The sequence below is a fragment of the Tiliqua scincoides genome, chromosome 6 (assembly GCF_035046505.1).
Source record: "Tiliqua scincoides isolate rTilSci1 chromosome 6, rTilSci1.hap2, whole genome shotgun sequence".
Classification (NCBI taxonomy): Eukaryota; Metazoa; Chordata; class Lepidosauria; order Squamata; family Scincidae; genus Tiliqua; species Tiliqua scincoides.
Genome location: NC_089826.1, coordinates 16,223,307 through 16,239,488, shown reverse-complemented (window position 1 = coordinate 16,239,488; position 16,182 = coordinate 16,223,307). Strand labels below are relative to the sequence as shown.

The following is a 16,182-nucleotide window of genomic DNA, read 5'->3' as shown; positions in this document are numbered from 1 at the left end:
ACCTGCTGCAAAAGACAGAGGAAGATGAAGCAAGTGAGAAGAACTGAGAATTGCACTTGCCTGCAATAAACCAGAATTGTGGTTGCCCAATACTATAGTCTTAGATAGTTGTTAGGAAGCATTACCAATGTTTCCTGTACTGGGGGAGAGGGAATAGAATAGAACCCTATTTCTTCCCAATTTTTCCACATTTTTCTTGGTCTTCAAATCACTATGCATTACTGCTCCATACATAAATGATATTTTCTAGCAGTAGTGTAGTCTAAAATTCTTGTGCTGAAGTCTTATGGCAGAACACTTCTTTTAAAAAAAAGTTTATACCACAAAATAGCCTTAGAGTGCAATCCTATGCACACTTACTTGGATATAAGTCTCACTGAACTCAATAGAACTTACTTCTGAGTAGATGTGCATAGGAATTCACTTAAAGGTACTCAGAGCTATCTGAAGTATCCCATAAAGTATGTATCATAAATTGAATCTATTGTCCTTCTATGGTCTTCAGCCAAATACCTTTTTCAGAGGTACAATCTTACGCATGTCTACACAGAAGTAAGTCTCACTGGGTCCAATGGGGCTTACTCCAAGGGAAAAAAAATATCTAGGATTTCAGCCTGCTTGAGTTAAAGCAGGGGTGCCCAAACCCCAGCCCTGGGGCCACTTGCGGCCCTCAAGGACTCCCAATGCGGCCCTCAAAGAGTTCCCAGTCTCCAATGAGCCTCTGGCCCTCTGGAGATTGGTTGGAGCCCGCACTGGCCCAACACAACTGCTCTCAGCGTGAGGGCAACTGTTTGACCTCTCACGTGAGCTGCGGGATGAGGGCTCCCTCCACTGCTTGCTGTTTCATGTCTGTGATGCAGTAGCGGCAGCAAAGGAAAGGTCAGCCTTGCTTTGTGCAAGGCCTTTTATAGGCCTTGAGCTATTGCAAGACTTTCATTCATTCATATAAGTTCATCTTTAATATATTAAGAACATAACAACATAAGAACAGTAAAACTTATGTAAATTTATTCAAATTTTAAATGTAAATTAATTCTTTTTTCCCCCTGGCCCCCGACACAGTGTCAGAGAAATGATGTGGCCCTCCTGCCAAAAACTTTGGACACCCCGGAGTTAAAGCCAAGGTCCCTTTTGAACTGAAGCAGTTAATAAAAACTTATTATATACCTTCCTCAGGCAACTTCAGGCCAGCAGCTATAGCTTCATCCATCGTATCAGTTGATTCTATGAGCTATATTTAAAGAAAGAAATAGCAATATTTATTTGGTATGGTATCCCCAGTATTGTACTGTCACGGCGTGTGCTAGCATAAGCCACCTCTCCAACACCTTACTTGCTGCCAAAGTCTAATGCTAAATCACTTTTAAGGATCAGGGATGTAGTATAGGGGGAGAGAAAGCAGAGAAAAGGAAGAATAAGTGATATAGCAGTAGGGGGCAGAGGAGGAGGGGAGAGTAAGTGGAATCTACACAGAGAATAAATAGCGGGAGCATGGTCTATTAACTGTTCCCTTCAAGGTCTCCAGTTATTCTACACTTCCCCACACTGCATCCCAGGCTGTTATTGTTGAAGGTCCTTCAACTGGGTTTCAGTAAAGAGGAGTGAGGAAAGTGGTTTATACGCGTGCATGTTGTGCACACTACAAATACCAGCCTTTTCATGTTTAAAAAAAATTCTACTTTTATTAACATACTGCATAATCCTACATACGATTACTCGAAAGCAAATCCCACCGTGTTCAAATTCTGTGCCAAAAAGTGGAATCCTGATTACACAACTGAACAAATTTGCATATCTAGTCACAAATAAGGAGGAAGCACTATCAGCAGCATTGAAGTCCTGTCTCCGACTACTGCCAGTTTTATTCATCCATCTCTTTGAAGTGTCAGAAGGTGTTGACTACTCATTCTCAAATATACTTCATTTTAAAAACCACCCTCCCAAAAAACAAAACAAAAAACCCTCCCACCAAAAAAAAAAAAAAAAATCCAGAATGCTCAGGAAGCTGCTTTCTGAGCTCAATAATACCCTCTGTGCTTTTCCTGTGTACCCACAGACTCATACCAAACACATGGAGCCCCAATAATAATACTTGGCATTTATATACACCACACTTTGAGTGGATCTTTACATACATCATCTCAGCAATCCTTGCAACTATCATACAAGGTATGAGTTATACAGGAATAAGAGAGTGGCTTCCTTATCACCTTATTAGCTTGAGAAAGATGCAGACTTTTAACCAGGGACTTCCTGGTTCACCTTGCAATATTATTTATTATACTATGCTATTAATATGTGAGTGGATTTGAAAAGGGGTGATTGTTCAGCCTCTTCTATATATTAAAAAGTCATTTGTTCTGCAAGCAGACTAAATAAACCAATAAGTCATAACCATGACAACATTTTTGGGAATGACTGCAAATGTACAAGAGATCCGCAAACAGGAAATAAGTTCAACCCCAAATTATATTACTCTACTTGTAATAACTCTTGGTCGCTTTTCTGTGGAAAGAGTTCCTTTAGTGTTTGGAGTTTACACTCATTCAGATCCTCCTCGTTCTCTTCACTTGAAGACAGGATTGGACCATTTCTGTGCACAGATTCATCTTCACCCTGTTCACTATCAGAAGGTTCAGAGCTGTCATACGTAGATAAAAAACATTAAGACCATTTTAGTCTAGAGCTATAAAACTGCATTTTTAAAAACACACATGAACTAGAATAACATCTGTAACACAATATAACTTTTACAAACCAACTGTTCATTCAGCAGTTCTTGGGGAACAAGTCTCTTAGTTCCAGTATCACTAGAAAATCCTACTAGACATAACAATTGTTCAGATCAGTAGTTCTCACACATTTGGCACCGGGACCCACTTTTAGAATAAGAATCTGTCAGGGCCCACCAAAACTGATGTTATGACCGGAAGTGACATCATCAAGCAGTAACATTTTTAACAAGCCTAGGCTGCAATCCTACTCACACTTACCCAGGAGTAAGCCCCATTTACTATCATTGTTAAAAGAATATACATAGTAGCTTGTAGCACAGGTCTGTAACATTGGGGAACCAAATGCAGTCACATCCCATGTCTATTAAAAATAAAATACTGAAATGGGAACACACACGAAATTGGCTCACAACCCACCTAGTGGGTCCTTGACCCTGAGGGTGTTGTAATGATTATAGAACACTCTTTGGGGAAGGGGGGTAAAGAAAACATTAAAAAAATTAGGATCCTCTGCCCCCTTTCCTTGTGTTTTTCAATACCGACATATTAGGGAGAAAGAGAAAACTCTGCAATTTATTAACAAAGCACCAAGTTGCATCTAAGATCTCCAAAGAGTTGCTAAATACAGGTTGAGTTTCATTATTCACGTGGGTTCTCTTCCCAGAAATGTGGATGGCAAAAATTGCACTCTAGCAAATCAATTAAAAAAAACAAAGTCCCATTGCTCAGGTGATTTAAAAACAGCCTTCTGACCTTTGTGATGTTAAGATAGAGTCATTAAGACAACAATCCAACAATCAGTCTCTCTCCAGGCCTTAGAAAGGATTATCTTTCTTTTAGGTGTTCAGGGGGAAGGGAGGGGTTCCCATGGAGAGAGAATGATTGATGGATTGTCAGCCAGCTGCCCTCTATTGTAAAGGACTGTTTTCCTTTAATTTAAAGGGCCCTTCTCATCATGTTGAGATAAAAACCTCTATAACAGTCAGAAAAGCATTTTAAAGGAGTGCATTTTCCCCTTTCTCCAGGGATCAGCACATTCCTTCTCATTTGCAGTGGCCATTCCTGTTGAGTCAAATCCCTGTATAACAAAGTTGGACCTGTATATAAATAAATGGTTATATTCTATTCCAGATGACTTCTACCAGGGAGTCTTGAGAGTGCTGCCACCACCAACACCACTTTGTTACAGCCCGCCTCCCAAATTAGTATATGTATGGTCATGTGTGGCACTGATGCCCAATTGGTCAGGGCCAACTCTCTGATTTCCTGGGACAGAAAAATCTGCTAATGCAGCTCTGTGCATACAGAGAGTAGCAGAAGTATGCACAGATGACTGCCCATTATTGCTGAGCTATGGTACGGCACATTATATGTTGTCAGAACTGCAAGTCATCGCTGTGCTTGGCTCTCCACAGTGGATCCCTGACTTTTTCCTCCTAACATCTAGTTCCACATAACATCTAGTGTGCAGAATGGCATGCACCAGGGTCTCCATGTAGCATTCCCCTTCTCTGCTCTGTGCAGAAAAACCAAGGGCACTGGCATCCCTTTCTCCCCTCGCTAGCTTCAACTCAACTCCTGATTGGCTCAGTGATTTTATTTTATTATTGCTCTTCCTCCTCCATCTTCAGGTTGGCCAGAACTGGACAGGGCAGTGGCAACAGAGTGAGTCAGAGGAACTGTCTTTTCTTGACAAGAAAAACTGGATGAGGAAGGACCTGGAGAACTACTGTCCTAACTTTAAAAACAGGGATGTGTGTATACATTTTATTTACTGATGTCTGGATGACAAAGACATCAATTACTAAAAGAGAAGATGTGTAGAGATGGAGGATTGTGAAGATAAATAAATCATATGCACATCTGGGCAAAAGAGAAAGTGTGCACTTGTGCTTTCTGTACCAGAGTCTATGGAGCAAGAACAAATGCTTATAGGGTGAAGGACAGACCTGCAGAGCTGAATAAAATAGGATAACTTGAAAAACAGAAGTTTAGTGAGGGCACTTTATTTACTGTTTTGCCTGTATATGTGCATATTTTCTCTCTGTGTAGGATTCTCTCAAGAGGATGCGTTCATGGACTCCTAGTGTTTTATACATGGTTTCTAATTTTGAATTAGTTTTGGATTTGGATCTAGTTTTGGATTTAGAGTTTAAAGATTTACATTTACTAAAGCTTGCTTGGTTTAAAATGAACTATTTGATGTGGTGCTGCCAGTGATATATCTCCCTCATGGTCTTTGGGTAAGAGCCCAAAACGTTTTCGTTCCATCTTGTGTTTGGGTGATGTGTTGCTGTCTGTCCCCTGAGCCTCTATAGCAGCCCTTCGGTGATAAATAGTTGCCCTCCTCCAATTTGTTGTACTATCCTTATTATGTTTTCATTTGTTTTATATATTGCATTTTTTAAGTCTTAAATTGCAAATGTCTTGGGCATTTGCTCCAGTATAAATAAGGCAGAGTATCAATCTTTTAAACAAACAAACAACACAAGTCCAGCCTTGTTACACACAGATTTGACTCAACATGAATTGCCACTGCAAATGAGAAGGAATGTGCTGATCCCTGGAGAAGGGGAAAAATGCATCCCTTTAAAATCAGTTTAAAAAACTGAACAGTCCTTTAACAATAGCCGCATTGATGGGGGGGGGGGGCAGCTGGCTGACAATCCATCAATCCTTCTCACTCCATCCATTTCTCCATCTCTTCTCCATCCATTTGAGTGATTGGAATGGAACCCACGCAAATAATGAGGCTTAACCTATACTGTTAAGCGGGATTATGATACATCGTTATGTTTTTATCTGTTTTTAAATTATGTTTTAAAATTTGTTTTAACCTTGTTTGTAAGCCGCCTTGAGTCCCTCCGGGGAGAAAGGCGGGGTAAAAATAATAATAATAATAATAATAATAATAATAATAATAATAATAATAATAATTTGAGAGTTTTTGTCCATGTACTGATTATTCCTCTGTGCATCTATGGCAGTGGGAATTATGCCCTGAGTATAGATGACAAAAGAACTCATGGTAGAGAAAACTTGCTGGTGAAGTTGCTCTAAGTCTGGTCTGTGCCTGTATGGGATGCAGCTGGGAAGTCCAGTTAAGTTGCCTTTAGCAGGGGATGAAAGAGGAATGGATGAAATGCAAAAGTAGGTATGTGGTAAAAATCCTTGATTTTTCTCTTATTTTTTTACCTTTCCAGCACTATTACAGAAGAACCAAATGTTATGGTAGTCAAGTCACAGTGTGGATTTGCTGTATTGTTGTTTGGCTTTCCTATGAGCAATAGATCCTAGCCAGCCATCCGGCTAGGGTTGGATTGTACTAGTAAATCAGGCAATCCAGCCCAGCTGAGGCAGACTGAGGCACAGACAGAGATGCCCAGGTAGTTGTAAATAAACCCATGACATCACCAACTCTGAGTTTTATAAGTTAACACTCAGAGATACTTGTATTATCCCATCTGTCACTGAAAACAGCTACAGACACATCTGGTCACTGCACAACTGCGGGGAATAAATAGCTGGAAGGGCAATAGAAGGAATACGGCAAAGGTATTCAGTTATTTGCACCATTGTTTTATGTTTATTTTGCTTCCCTTTCAACCACTGTGCACACCTTAACCAGCAACTCTCCTTTGTTTTGCATCTCCAGGTTGCTGTTGAACTGTATTCAATTTCCCTCCCCCATCGTTTTTTTCCCCATTCATTGTTGTGTTATCCCAGCTCTTTCAATAAATTACTATTTTTTGATTACATGACTAGTATTACTTCACTAGGGAAGGGGCAGATTGTCACACTTAACAGTTTCACTACTGTTTAAAGAGTGACACTTTGGATTTTAAGGGCTCCTCAGCTATCCTAGGACAGGGGCTTTTGCAAGGTGGGATCTTTCTGTCCAATCTTGAATAGTAGAAGCCAAATACTACCAAGTTCTCATTAGCCCCAGTTTGACTAGAAAGAAGCCAACAGCAAGGGAGTTAACAGTCATTGTAAGATAATTTTGCTGTCCCTTCTTCAAGCACAGGGACACACTGAGAACAGCCTTAGAAATTTTGTTGTTTAGGGCTAATGAGAATGGAAGATTCACATGTTTGAACACCTGCATATCTACCATTATTTTACATCATGTAGAAATGAGGTGGTGACAGAGTAGGCAGAGGAGAGAAAAAAAGACATAAATAAAGGTAACAAAAGTGAGAGTAAAAGAAATTGAGAGGACAGATAGAAAGGAAATAAGACAGAATGGTGACGGAAGATGGAAAAGTAAAAGCAACACGCAAAGGCAACAAATAGAAACAGGAAGTGACAGAGGGTTGCTTTTGTGATAAGAAAGCCCAAACATACATATGATGATGATCATAAGCCCTCTTGATCAATGCCAACCACAGCCTTCCATGTCTGCATGGGTTTTGAGTTATGCATTGTTCTCTTGGCATCAGTGTTCCCATATGTAAAATGGATAAATCGTTTTCCAGAATGTCTTCAGGCATAATTCTTTGATAATATGCTGAACATGTGCAGGTTTACACATGTACAACCACTCTCAACTGGTTTACACGCTGAATTCTTCTTTTGTGTTTGTGAGGCAACTGCAGTTTGGATTGTGTAAAGATAATGTATCGGCTGGTGTCATATCTTGCTTGGTAGTAGGGAATTTGTATACACATAGAATAACTGTAAATTTTAAAACTAATTTTTTTGCACTTTGGGCTCCAACCCTTTCTTGTGGGGTTATGCCCTGTTGTCCTAAGATACAGGCTGGCATTCCAAGAGGGTCCCAGTTTGAAGATGGCCAATGTTTTAAATATTTTTCCATCTTAATTCTGTTGGTTTTGAAGGCAGCATTTATTCATGAGGTGATGTGGAGAGCATCTTGTCTTATAAATTTCACACATAAATAACCAAGCCCATCAATCAAATGCTAAGGACCAGATGCCTGACATACATATCCCCATGTTTTCCAATTGTAATTGTACCTATTGCACCTAATTGTGTACCTAAGCATTTTTGTAAGCTGCTTAGGAAGCCAGTCTTGGCTGAAAAGCAGGGTATACATAAAATTTTAAAAGAAAGTACTCAGCAATGCCCAACACAATACATAGCAGGCATACACAAAGCTTTAAGAACAACCCAAAAACATTTCATGAACCAACAAAATGATGGTGGTGGTTTAGCAGTCAGCATGTTTAGCAGACCAGTACAGGATAGATCTTGGTTCAAATCCTCACTGAATCATGAAGTTCAACAGGTTGCCGGGGCATCTCACTATCACACGGGGTGTTGCAAAGATAAGGGCAAGGTAGAGAAGTGCCTTGCATAGTGCCTTCCTGGAGGAAGAGCATAACATAAAAGCTACAAAAAAAGATAAAACAGTATATGGTAATATTTTTAGGTAGGAATAGTTTGGCCTTGCAAATTAAATTTGCAAATTAAATCTACAAATGTTATTCGCATATTAGCTTTGATCTTAACACAAATTGGGAGGAAGGGGAAAAACTCATTTTCATCCAATTTACAAAGTTTCTGGGAAGGTATAGGCATCCCCCAGTATACATGGATCTAGTAATATTCAGTTCCCCCAGTGGCATATTAAACAAACATTATGAGATGAGCAGGCAGTCTCCCTTCTAGGTTGCAGACTAAGAGCAATAGGAAGCAAATGTTCGCTCTTAGTCTCCCTTCCGGGCTGCAGGTTGATTACCTGCTCATCTGGCTATAAGTTTTTTGCTTATAGCATTTGTTCAAGCAATACACCTTATCACTTCAGGGGAATGTAATCAACATAAACAAAGAGGCCAAGGAGACAGGGTCCCTCCGTATCCATGGTTTCCAGTATTTTCAGGGGGCCTGGGATGTATTTCCTGTGGGTACAGGGGGATATCGTAACTGGTAAATGGTAAACAGCCATTTACAAAAGTTATTTCTCTTATTCACACAAAAAAGGCCCAAAATACACTGAGAAGGCACAGAATGAGAAATTAAAGTGCGCAAGATTCATAGAAAGGTAACCAGAAATAACACAGAAAGGTAACACAGGGAAAAAAATAGTTTCTTTCCAACTCTACCTAGTTTGCATGCTCAAGCACAATGTAATGTACAATACATAATGAAACAAAGGAGAGGCTTTTAAGAGAAGGTGTGAAATCCTTGTCAATATGACACAAATTTACCCAAGAATAAAAATATTAATATTTGCATTAAATGCAAAGATAAAATGTAATTTTAAAACCTTCTCAGTTCACAAGACATTTTTATAATATTAACTGCTTGAGGGCATTTTAAAACGGTAATTACCAAATTGTTATAATCAGTGCTTTTTTTGTAAAAAAATAGGTGCAGGAACTTTTTATTTATTTATTTATTTTTAAACCAATTTTTATACATGCGTGCATGCGCGCGCGCGCACACACACACACACGCGCGCGCGTCCATCCCATGTGAGATCCCTGGTAGCAAAAGCACTCCTGCCACAGCTGGAGTGAATCACCCCATTTTTTTTTAGGTGGGGAGGTGCTCCATTGGGCTATAGGAAACTCTCTCCATTGGGCTATAGGAAAGCCTATACAGTAGTTAAAGTGTTCAGAACAAATATATAAGGTCTTCAGCCCAGCTGGTGGCCATCAGTGCCTCAAGTGTTAGTTCCAAACACTTTGAATGTAAGACCTCTGACCTCTTTGAATGTAAGACCTTTTTTTTTTTTTTTTTAAGTTCCAGTTAGGACTTAACCCACAGTTAAGCTCCTGGAGTGAGCCCCCTGCTGGAGGCTGTGGGTTAAGTCCTACCTGGTACTTAAAAAAAAAAAAAAGTTAAAAAAAGAGCCTGCCTGGGACTGAACTTTGAGGAGTTTTGCAGCCTCAACTGGCCCCCCTTTTGGCAACTAGCAACCAACCTTTATATTTTGCAGCCATGGAGCACCTTCCCACCTTAAAAAAAAATAAATTATTCCTCAGTGGGATTTGAACCCCAAGCCTCTGGCTCCAAAGACCTATAATTTAACCACTGAACCACCAGAGGTCTTACATTCAAAGTGTTTGGCACTAACACTTGAGGCACTGATAGCCACCAGCTGGGCTGAAGACCTTATATATTAGTTCTGAACACTTTGACAACAGGCTTTCCTATAGCCTAATGGAGAGAGTGCTGGGCTGTGGAGCACAAGGTTGGAGGTTCGAATCCCTCCCTAGCCAGCAGTGCAGAGCAGCGTGGTGCAGGCAGGGGAAAAAAAGGTTGGGGGCAAGGAGGAGGGAAAAAAGGGGGCGGGGTGGTGCAGGCAGGGGGGGGAAAGGTGGGGGCAGAGAGGAGGGGGAAAAAAGCTGCCGGAACGCCGTTCCGGTGCGTTCCATTACAAAAAAAGCCCTGGTTATAATCTTTTTCATCTTTCATCATTATAATCTTTCAAATTTTTTAAAAAATGATAATCTTTTTTGAATAGAACAATTAAATTTAATTCTTAAAATTAGAATTAAAAGAACTTAAAATTAGCAAACACAATTCAAGGTCTATGGAAATATAATTAAGGACACACAGAGCGCAATCCAAGCTCCCCATTAAGAGAGACTAAGTCCCTTGCACCAGCCCAGGAGGGCCGCAAATGTGCCTTAATGGGTTGATGCAGGGATGTGCAGCGGCCCATGGAAGCTGCATCCAGCCGCCGCGCCAATCTGGGGAAGAAGGGTTGCATCAGCTGAGTTTGGCCGACGCAGGGGTCTGGGGAGGGAGGGGAGGAGATGGGAGGGAGGCATTCTGGGGCAGGGGGAGAGTGTGTGGAGGGTTTCCAGGGGACAGGTGGTCGAGGAGAAGGAGGCAGGGCTGAGACCCAGCAGTTATGCCAGAACCCGACTCTATTCCCCGAGCAACACAGAGCGGGAATGAAGTCACTCCATTCTCCTTGGACTTGTGCCATCTCCGAAAAGGTGGCACAAGTCCAAAAAGACCCACTGAGGTCATGTGGCTTACCTAGGGGTAAGAGGAAGAGTCTCCCCTAGCCTCCAGCTCAGCCACTTCTGACCCCAGTCTTGTGCTGGATACAGAGCAGGCCTCATGGCCTGCCTGTTCCAGAGCAAAATAAGATTATGCTGTCAGTTTATCATATAATGATAATGTTTTTCCAGAATGACTTCATGAACACATTAAGGAAAGACTGGTTTCAAAATTCAGATGGCAAAGTATTTGCATCTCTAATTGTGCAGCTCTAATATTCTGAAGTGGATGGACAACAGCTGTTTCATTAAATTCACCACATTGCTCTCAACAGTATGCAGTTGATAAGATATCTGACAGATAATGCAATGGTCTTAATTACAGTAATATTTCTATGATCTCCTCCAAGAACCCTTACATTGGAAGTCCTGTCAATGTGCTACTGGATGTGCTGCTCTGCTATCTTGGGATAAAAAAATGCAAGAACAAAAGATTGAATTTAGAAAGAGTGGCAGTAAACATCTGTTCTGCCATAAATGCAGGGAGTACATCCTAGCCTAGAAGGTTTTGACCAAAACACTTTTGTAGTGATGAAACTGTCTGAATGGAAAGGACTGAATTATGCATGACAGAGCAATTTGGGGATTTGGGCACCTTTCTCCCAAAAGAGTCATATGGTCTGTTTCCCACATCTACCAAATTCCAAACAAGTCAAACTGGAGATAAGTCATTGTGTTTGCCTCTCTCCATTGAATTTCTGATACCGATATATCAGATATATAATAATAATGAAATAATGATATATCTGATATATCATTGAAATAGATACTTCTATTTATAACCCAGAAGTTCCTAGATTCTAAACTGGTTGCTCCATGCATTATTCTCTATATGGGAGTTGGAGAGGAGAGTACACCTGTGATCCAGGTATTTCTGGTTTCATGGCAAACAGCAGTGTCTACAAGGAAGAAAGTTTGAAGGGGAAGGACTGTAACTTAGTAGTACAGCATATGCTTTACACGCATAAGGTCAAAGGTTCAATTCCCAGGATCTCTAGCTAAAAAGTTTTCAGGCAGCTGAACTTGGCAAAAACTTTTGCCTAAGATCTCATCCAAAGTTACTGATTCCAGCATCAGTAGTTTTTAATACTAAAAACTTGGTATTCTCTAGTTAAGGAAGCAATCACAAACATGGACTTGATAATCACCTTTTGAGCCTAACTAATAACCACAAAACCCAGTTTTGTCAAATTTATACTTGAGCATGGATTTTGTAGAAGATGGTATAAATACTTACATTATAATCACATCCTTCTTTGGGACAGTCGATTGCTCTGTAAGAGAATTTTTCGATGGCACTTCCTCCTCATCACTTTCCGATGACGACAATTCAATTACATCTCTCCGATACTTAAAAAAAGATAGGTTTGTGATCCTCTTTGCTTCAGGGGTTTCTGGAACACTGGAGTCATCTTAAAAAGAATATCGAAAAAGAAAATATATATTACATACAGAGTATCTCTTACAGCAGTGGTTGCCAAACTGTGCACAAGCGCAAACTCAGGAGTGCTGTGGAATGTCCTCAGCGACCTCTTTTTCCTAGCTCTCTTGGGCATCACTGTGAAGGAAATCAGACCACAATCCTTTATGGCTGGGTAATCTTTTTATTACCCTCAGGGTGATCGAGTAGCCATAAACCCTTATGGTCACTGAGCACCCGCAGATCTCTCCAAGACCGATTGCCAAATAGCTCCTAAACCGCAGAGCTTCCACTCCTGATAGCCAGGATAAATTTGGGGAACTCTCCCCTTGAATCATACTCCAGCTTACACCCCCTTGGGCTCAGCTTGACAAAAGGAGTAGACTCCCGTACAGGGTCTCCAGGGTCCACCCCGGTCACACTGGATTGCCTCCCACAACCAGTCCCTGTGCCCTCTTCCAATCCCAATAATCCAGTCATTTGTAATAAGTAGGATTTATTGAATAAAGGTTTAAAACAGGGTTATACAGACAGCACTGCATACGTCTAAAATTTAGGAATTTAGGCAAACAGTACAGCAATGCAATACAACACTCAGTCTAATAAAACAATAACAACTACCTCCTAACTCTAACTATCAGTCACCAAAGTCTTAGCATTCCAAAACCCGATCTAGCCCATCTTGCTGCAGTCAAGTTGGGGTCACTCCTGCCAAGGTGGTCCTCAGGCCCCCTCAGCCAGAGACAAAGTCAGCCAGAGCATAAGCTTCCTTCCCTCACCTTTATAGGTCGCCTGACCCATCCACCAATCAGAACTCGGTGCCAGCCGAACATTCTAGGGGTGAACGTGCCACAAGCCTCCTTACTCATGGTGGAATCCCCCCTCCCATCCCGAGACACTCACAGCTGAACCCCGTTGTAAATCAAGCTGGCCTTGGAGCCCACTTGGTACGATATCAGAGGGCCCTGTGAAGCGACCTCCTCCACAGTTCTCCCAGGTGTTTTATGCACTAATTAAAGTTGGATACAGCTGGGGTCTGACATTGGGGCCTACCAGCATGGCTACAAGCAGATCTTCCTTTATTCAGATGTTACCTGGTCCTGGATTTCCCTTTTTTTTGTCACAATCACCATCTTGGATCTCATGTGATCCAAGATGGCGGTGCCCAAGACAGCCAGGAAGGCCAATGCAAAAGGGCACCATGACCATGGTAAATGGGGGAACAGCTGTCTTAGCATAATTGAAGTCTCACCAGAAATAACATCGTGGAAATAAACTTCTACACAGAACTTGAGAGTGTCCATAGGCTCAATACACATTTGGATTGAGGTATTAATTGTGTTTATTATGTTTTCTTCTTCAGAACTGTTATATTAAGCAGTTCTACAATTTAACATATGCAACTTTCAATAGTAACATTGCATGTAACTAACTCTCCTGGGAAACATCTTAAAAGCCCATATTAAAATGTAGTAAATTAAAATAATCTGGCATGAACTTGCAGCATCTTGAGAACTTCAACCAAGTTAAAACATAAATTCAAATCTAAACCTCATGGACACAGAGAAAATTCTAAGCACAGGTAGGCCAAATAATGGCCATATTATGTTCAAACTATATCATGTTCAAACTATAGGTCACCCAATATCCACAACAATGGATATCAGTGTACTGCACAGCTTTTATAATACTATAAATGGCTGACAGCGTTAACTGACACACATGTTGAGAAGAAGAGAGACTACCATTTACAAACAAAACAAATACAAAGAAAGGTATGGTTTCTTTCAGAACTAGAAATATTCTGACCCTGAAGGCATGCAAGGCTGAATGGGAAAAAGGGTAGTACACATAGAAGAGCAGCAGCTGCAGAACGGCATTGCTTCTGGACATAAATTTACAGGAAATGCATTTAAAATAATCAGAACATGCTAAAAACATGCTCAGAACATGCTTGATGGGAAATTCCAATAAATCGTGAGCTTTTACAACCTCAAGCAATGTACTGACACTGGAAGCTATTACACAGTGCAAACTTTGAAACTGGGAGGGGCGACAAGCCCCCTGAATTGGAGTCAAAGCATATTGCCAAATGGTAGCAAGAACATACAATTGGAGAGATTTACTGGAGTAAGTGGATAGAAATCAAGAAAGAACTTACAACTCGAACTGCAGTTCATTCTAAATTAGAACTATTCAGGTAACAGACACTACCTGCTTTAGTAAAGGGAAGTCATAAGAACATAAGAAGAGCCCTGCAGGATCAGGCCAAAGGCCCATTTAGTCCATCTTCCTGTATCGCACAGTGGCCCACCAAATGCCCCAGGGAGCCAATTATTAGATCTGCACAGACCTCTGACATTTTATAACACGGGTGGCCAACCATGAAGCTTTCAGATTACGTGAGACATGCCAACCATAAGCAGAGTAAGAAACAGTTCAATCAGGTACAAAGTAGAATGCAATACACTGCGACATGTATAAGGGCTTGGGGGAAGTTTGACAAGCATGTTATCAATATCTGGAGTGTAATTTGGTTTTCACCAACAAAGAGGAAATACATTATGAGCTGATTCTTGTTTCAACCAGGTGGATAAACCAACTGTTTCTTCATGTTCATTCATGAGAAGTTCTTTGATAGAGCAACACAAACTGTGCTCTGTACAGTGACCATTTTATATATTCTAAAATGAAGCACATTGTCTGAACCACAAACTGACATGTAATCTTTGGGAAACTTTTCATAGTTGGTACCAGCCTTGAGCTATTCAATTGTGCAGAGAGCTTGAAAACACATTTGCAATTTTTTTCTAGGGGTCATGTAACAAAATAGTCAGATAACCACTTGTTCAGTAAACACTAGAACTAGTGAACAAACTAGTCACTGCCAAGGAAAAAATAATTCCTCAGATTCTGAGTGTCCCATCTAGAAGACACTGAGAACTGCCAGTGACTCAAAAAACTGAAGTGTTCCCAAAGCAAAGACAAGGGTTTCACTCTTTCAAGTCTTGTGAACCAGTCAAGGTCTTCAAGGCAAGACTCCAGTAGAAAGAGACAGTTGTGTCAAGGGATGAAAACAAACAAATGCAGATACTATATCCACAGGTTATGGGGTCAGAATAGTCTTCAGCCAGCATACTGCTCCACATTGAGTTAAATTATTCTCTGTTGTATTTCTTAAGTAAAAGGGAATCACCAATCTCACTGTAAACTACCAGACTAGGCTCTTTAAACCTAAGAGATTAGTTGCTAGGAACAGATACAATAATCTGACAGTTTCTATGGAGACGACTTTAAATTATTTTTAAGCTGACTTTCACAAAGATTCACTGCATATTTTTATAATTTGCATTCATATATTCTATAAAAAGGATATTTGACTACATAGACAAGCATTCCATCTACATTATTTTTAGTCTGGGGGTAGCAGTGAGGAACGTACTCTATATCACTGTTGGTCTGTAGCTCTCAAAGCTAGATGCATAAGCAAAATCAACACAGGATAGTAATGACAACTTGATAGCTACTTAAGCTACTTATTGCTTTTCTACCAATATTGCTTCAATGAATCATGATAAAGTGTTGTTGAAAGCACATAAAAAATAATTGTAGTAGGCAGATAGCATTAAGAGTTACCCATCAGTATTGTCTTGCAAGTTCTTGATTAGCCCAGGCTTTCTGAACATCTGAACATCTTGATTAGCCCAGGCTTTCTGAAGGCACAAGAGTTTAGCATCTGGGCGAGGAGAAGGCAAGGAGACCTCTGAGTTTTGGAGAAGGAGAGGAGGAGGAGCAGGAGCAGGAGCAGGAGGTAAGTGTACTCATTCTAACGCTTTGTCTTTCTAACTCCCTGTCTTCTAACCTTAACCTTACCTTTAAAGCAACCTTAAATCAAAATTGAAAGTTAGCACCTAAGGGAGGTACATAGGGCTACTCTGAGCAGGAGCAGAGTCCTACTCGTGAGTAAGTGCCCAAGGGTCAGGCATTTAAATCAAAATTGAAAGTTAGCTGCACCTAAGGTAGCACTTAATCGAAGGAAGGGAGG

At 40.7% G+C, this 16,182-nt stretch overlaps 1 protein-coding gene across 1 annotated transcript in view; it reads right to left on the bottom strand.

Moving 5' to 3' along the window:
• The window catches only part of SMARCAD1 (SWI/SNF-related, matrix-associated actin-dependent regulator of chromatin, subfamily a, containing DEAD/H box 1), a 74,051-nt gene that overhangs the window by 39,857 nt on the left and 18,012 nt on the right, over positions 1 to 16,182 (bottom strand). The window contains exons 4-6 of the mRNA XM_066631684.1: positions 11,955 to 12,129; positions 2,482 to 2,641; positions 1,168 to 1,231 (exon numbers count right to left, since the gene is read on the bottom strand). Of these exons, the coding sequence (XP_066487781.1) occupies positions 1,168 to 1,231; positions 2,482 to 2,641; positions 11,955 to 12,129 (399 nt within the window). The remainder of the gene's footprint in view (positions 1 to 1,167; positions 1,232 to 2,481; positions 2,642 to 11,954; positions 12,130 to 16,182) is intronic.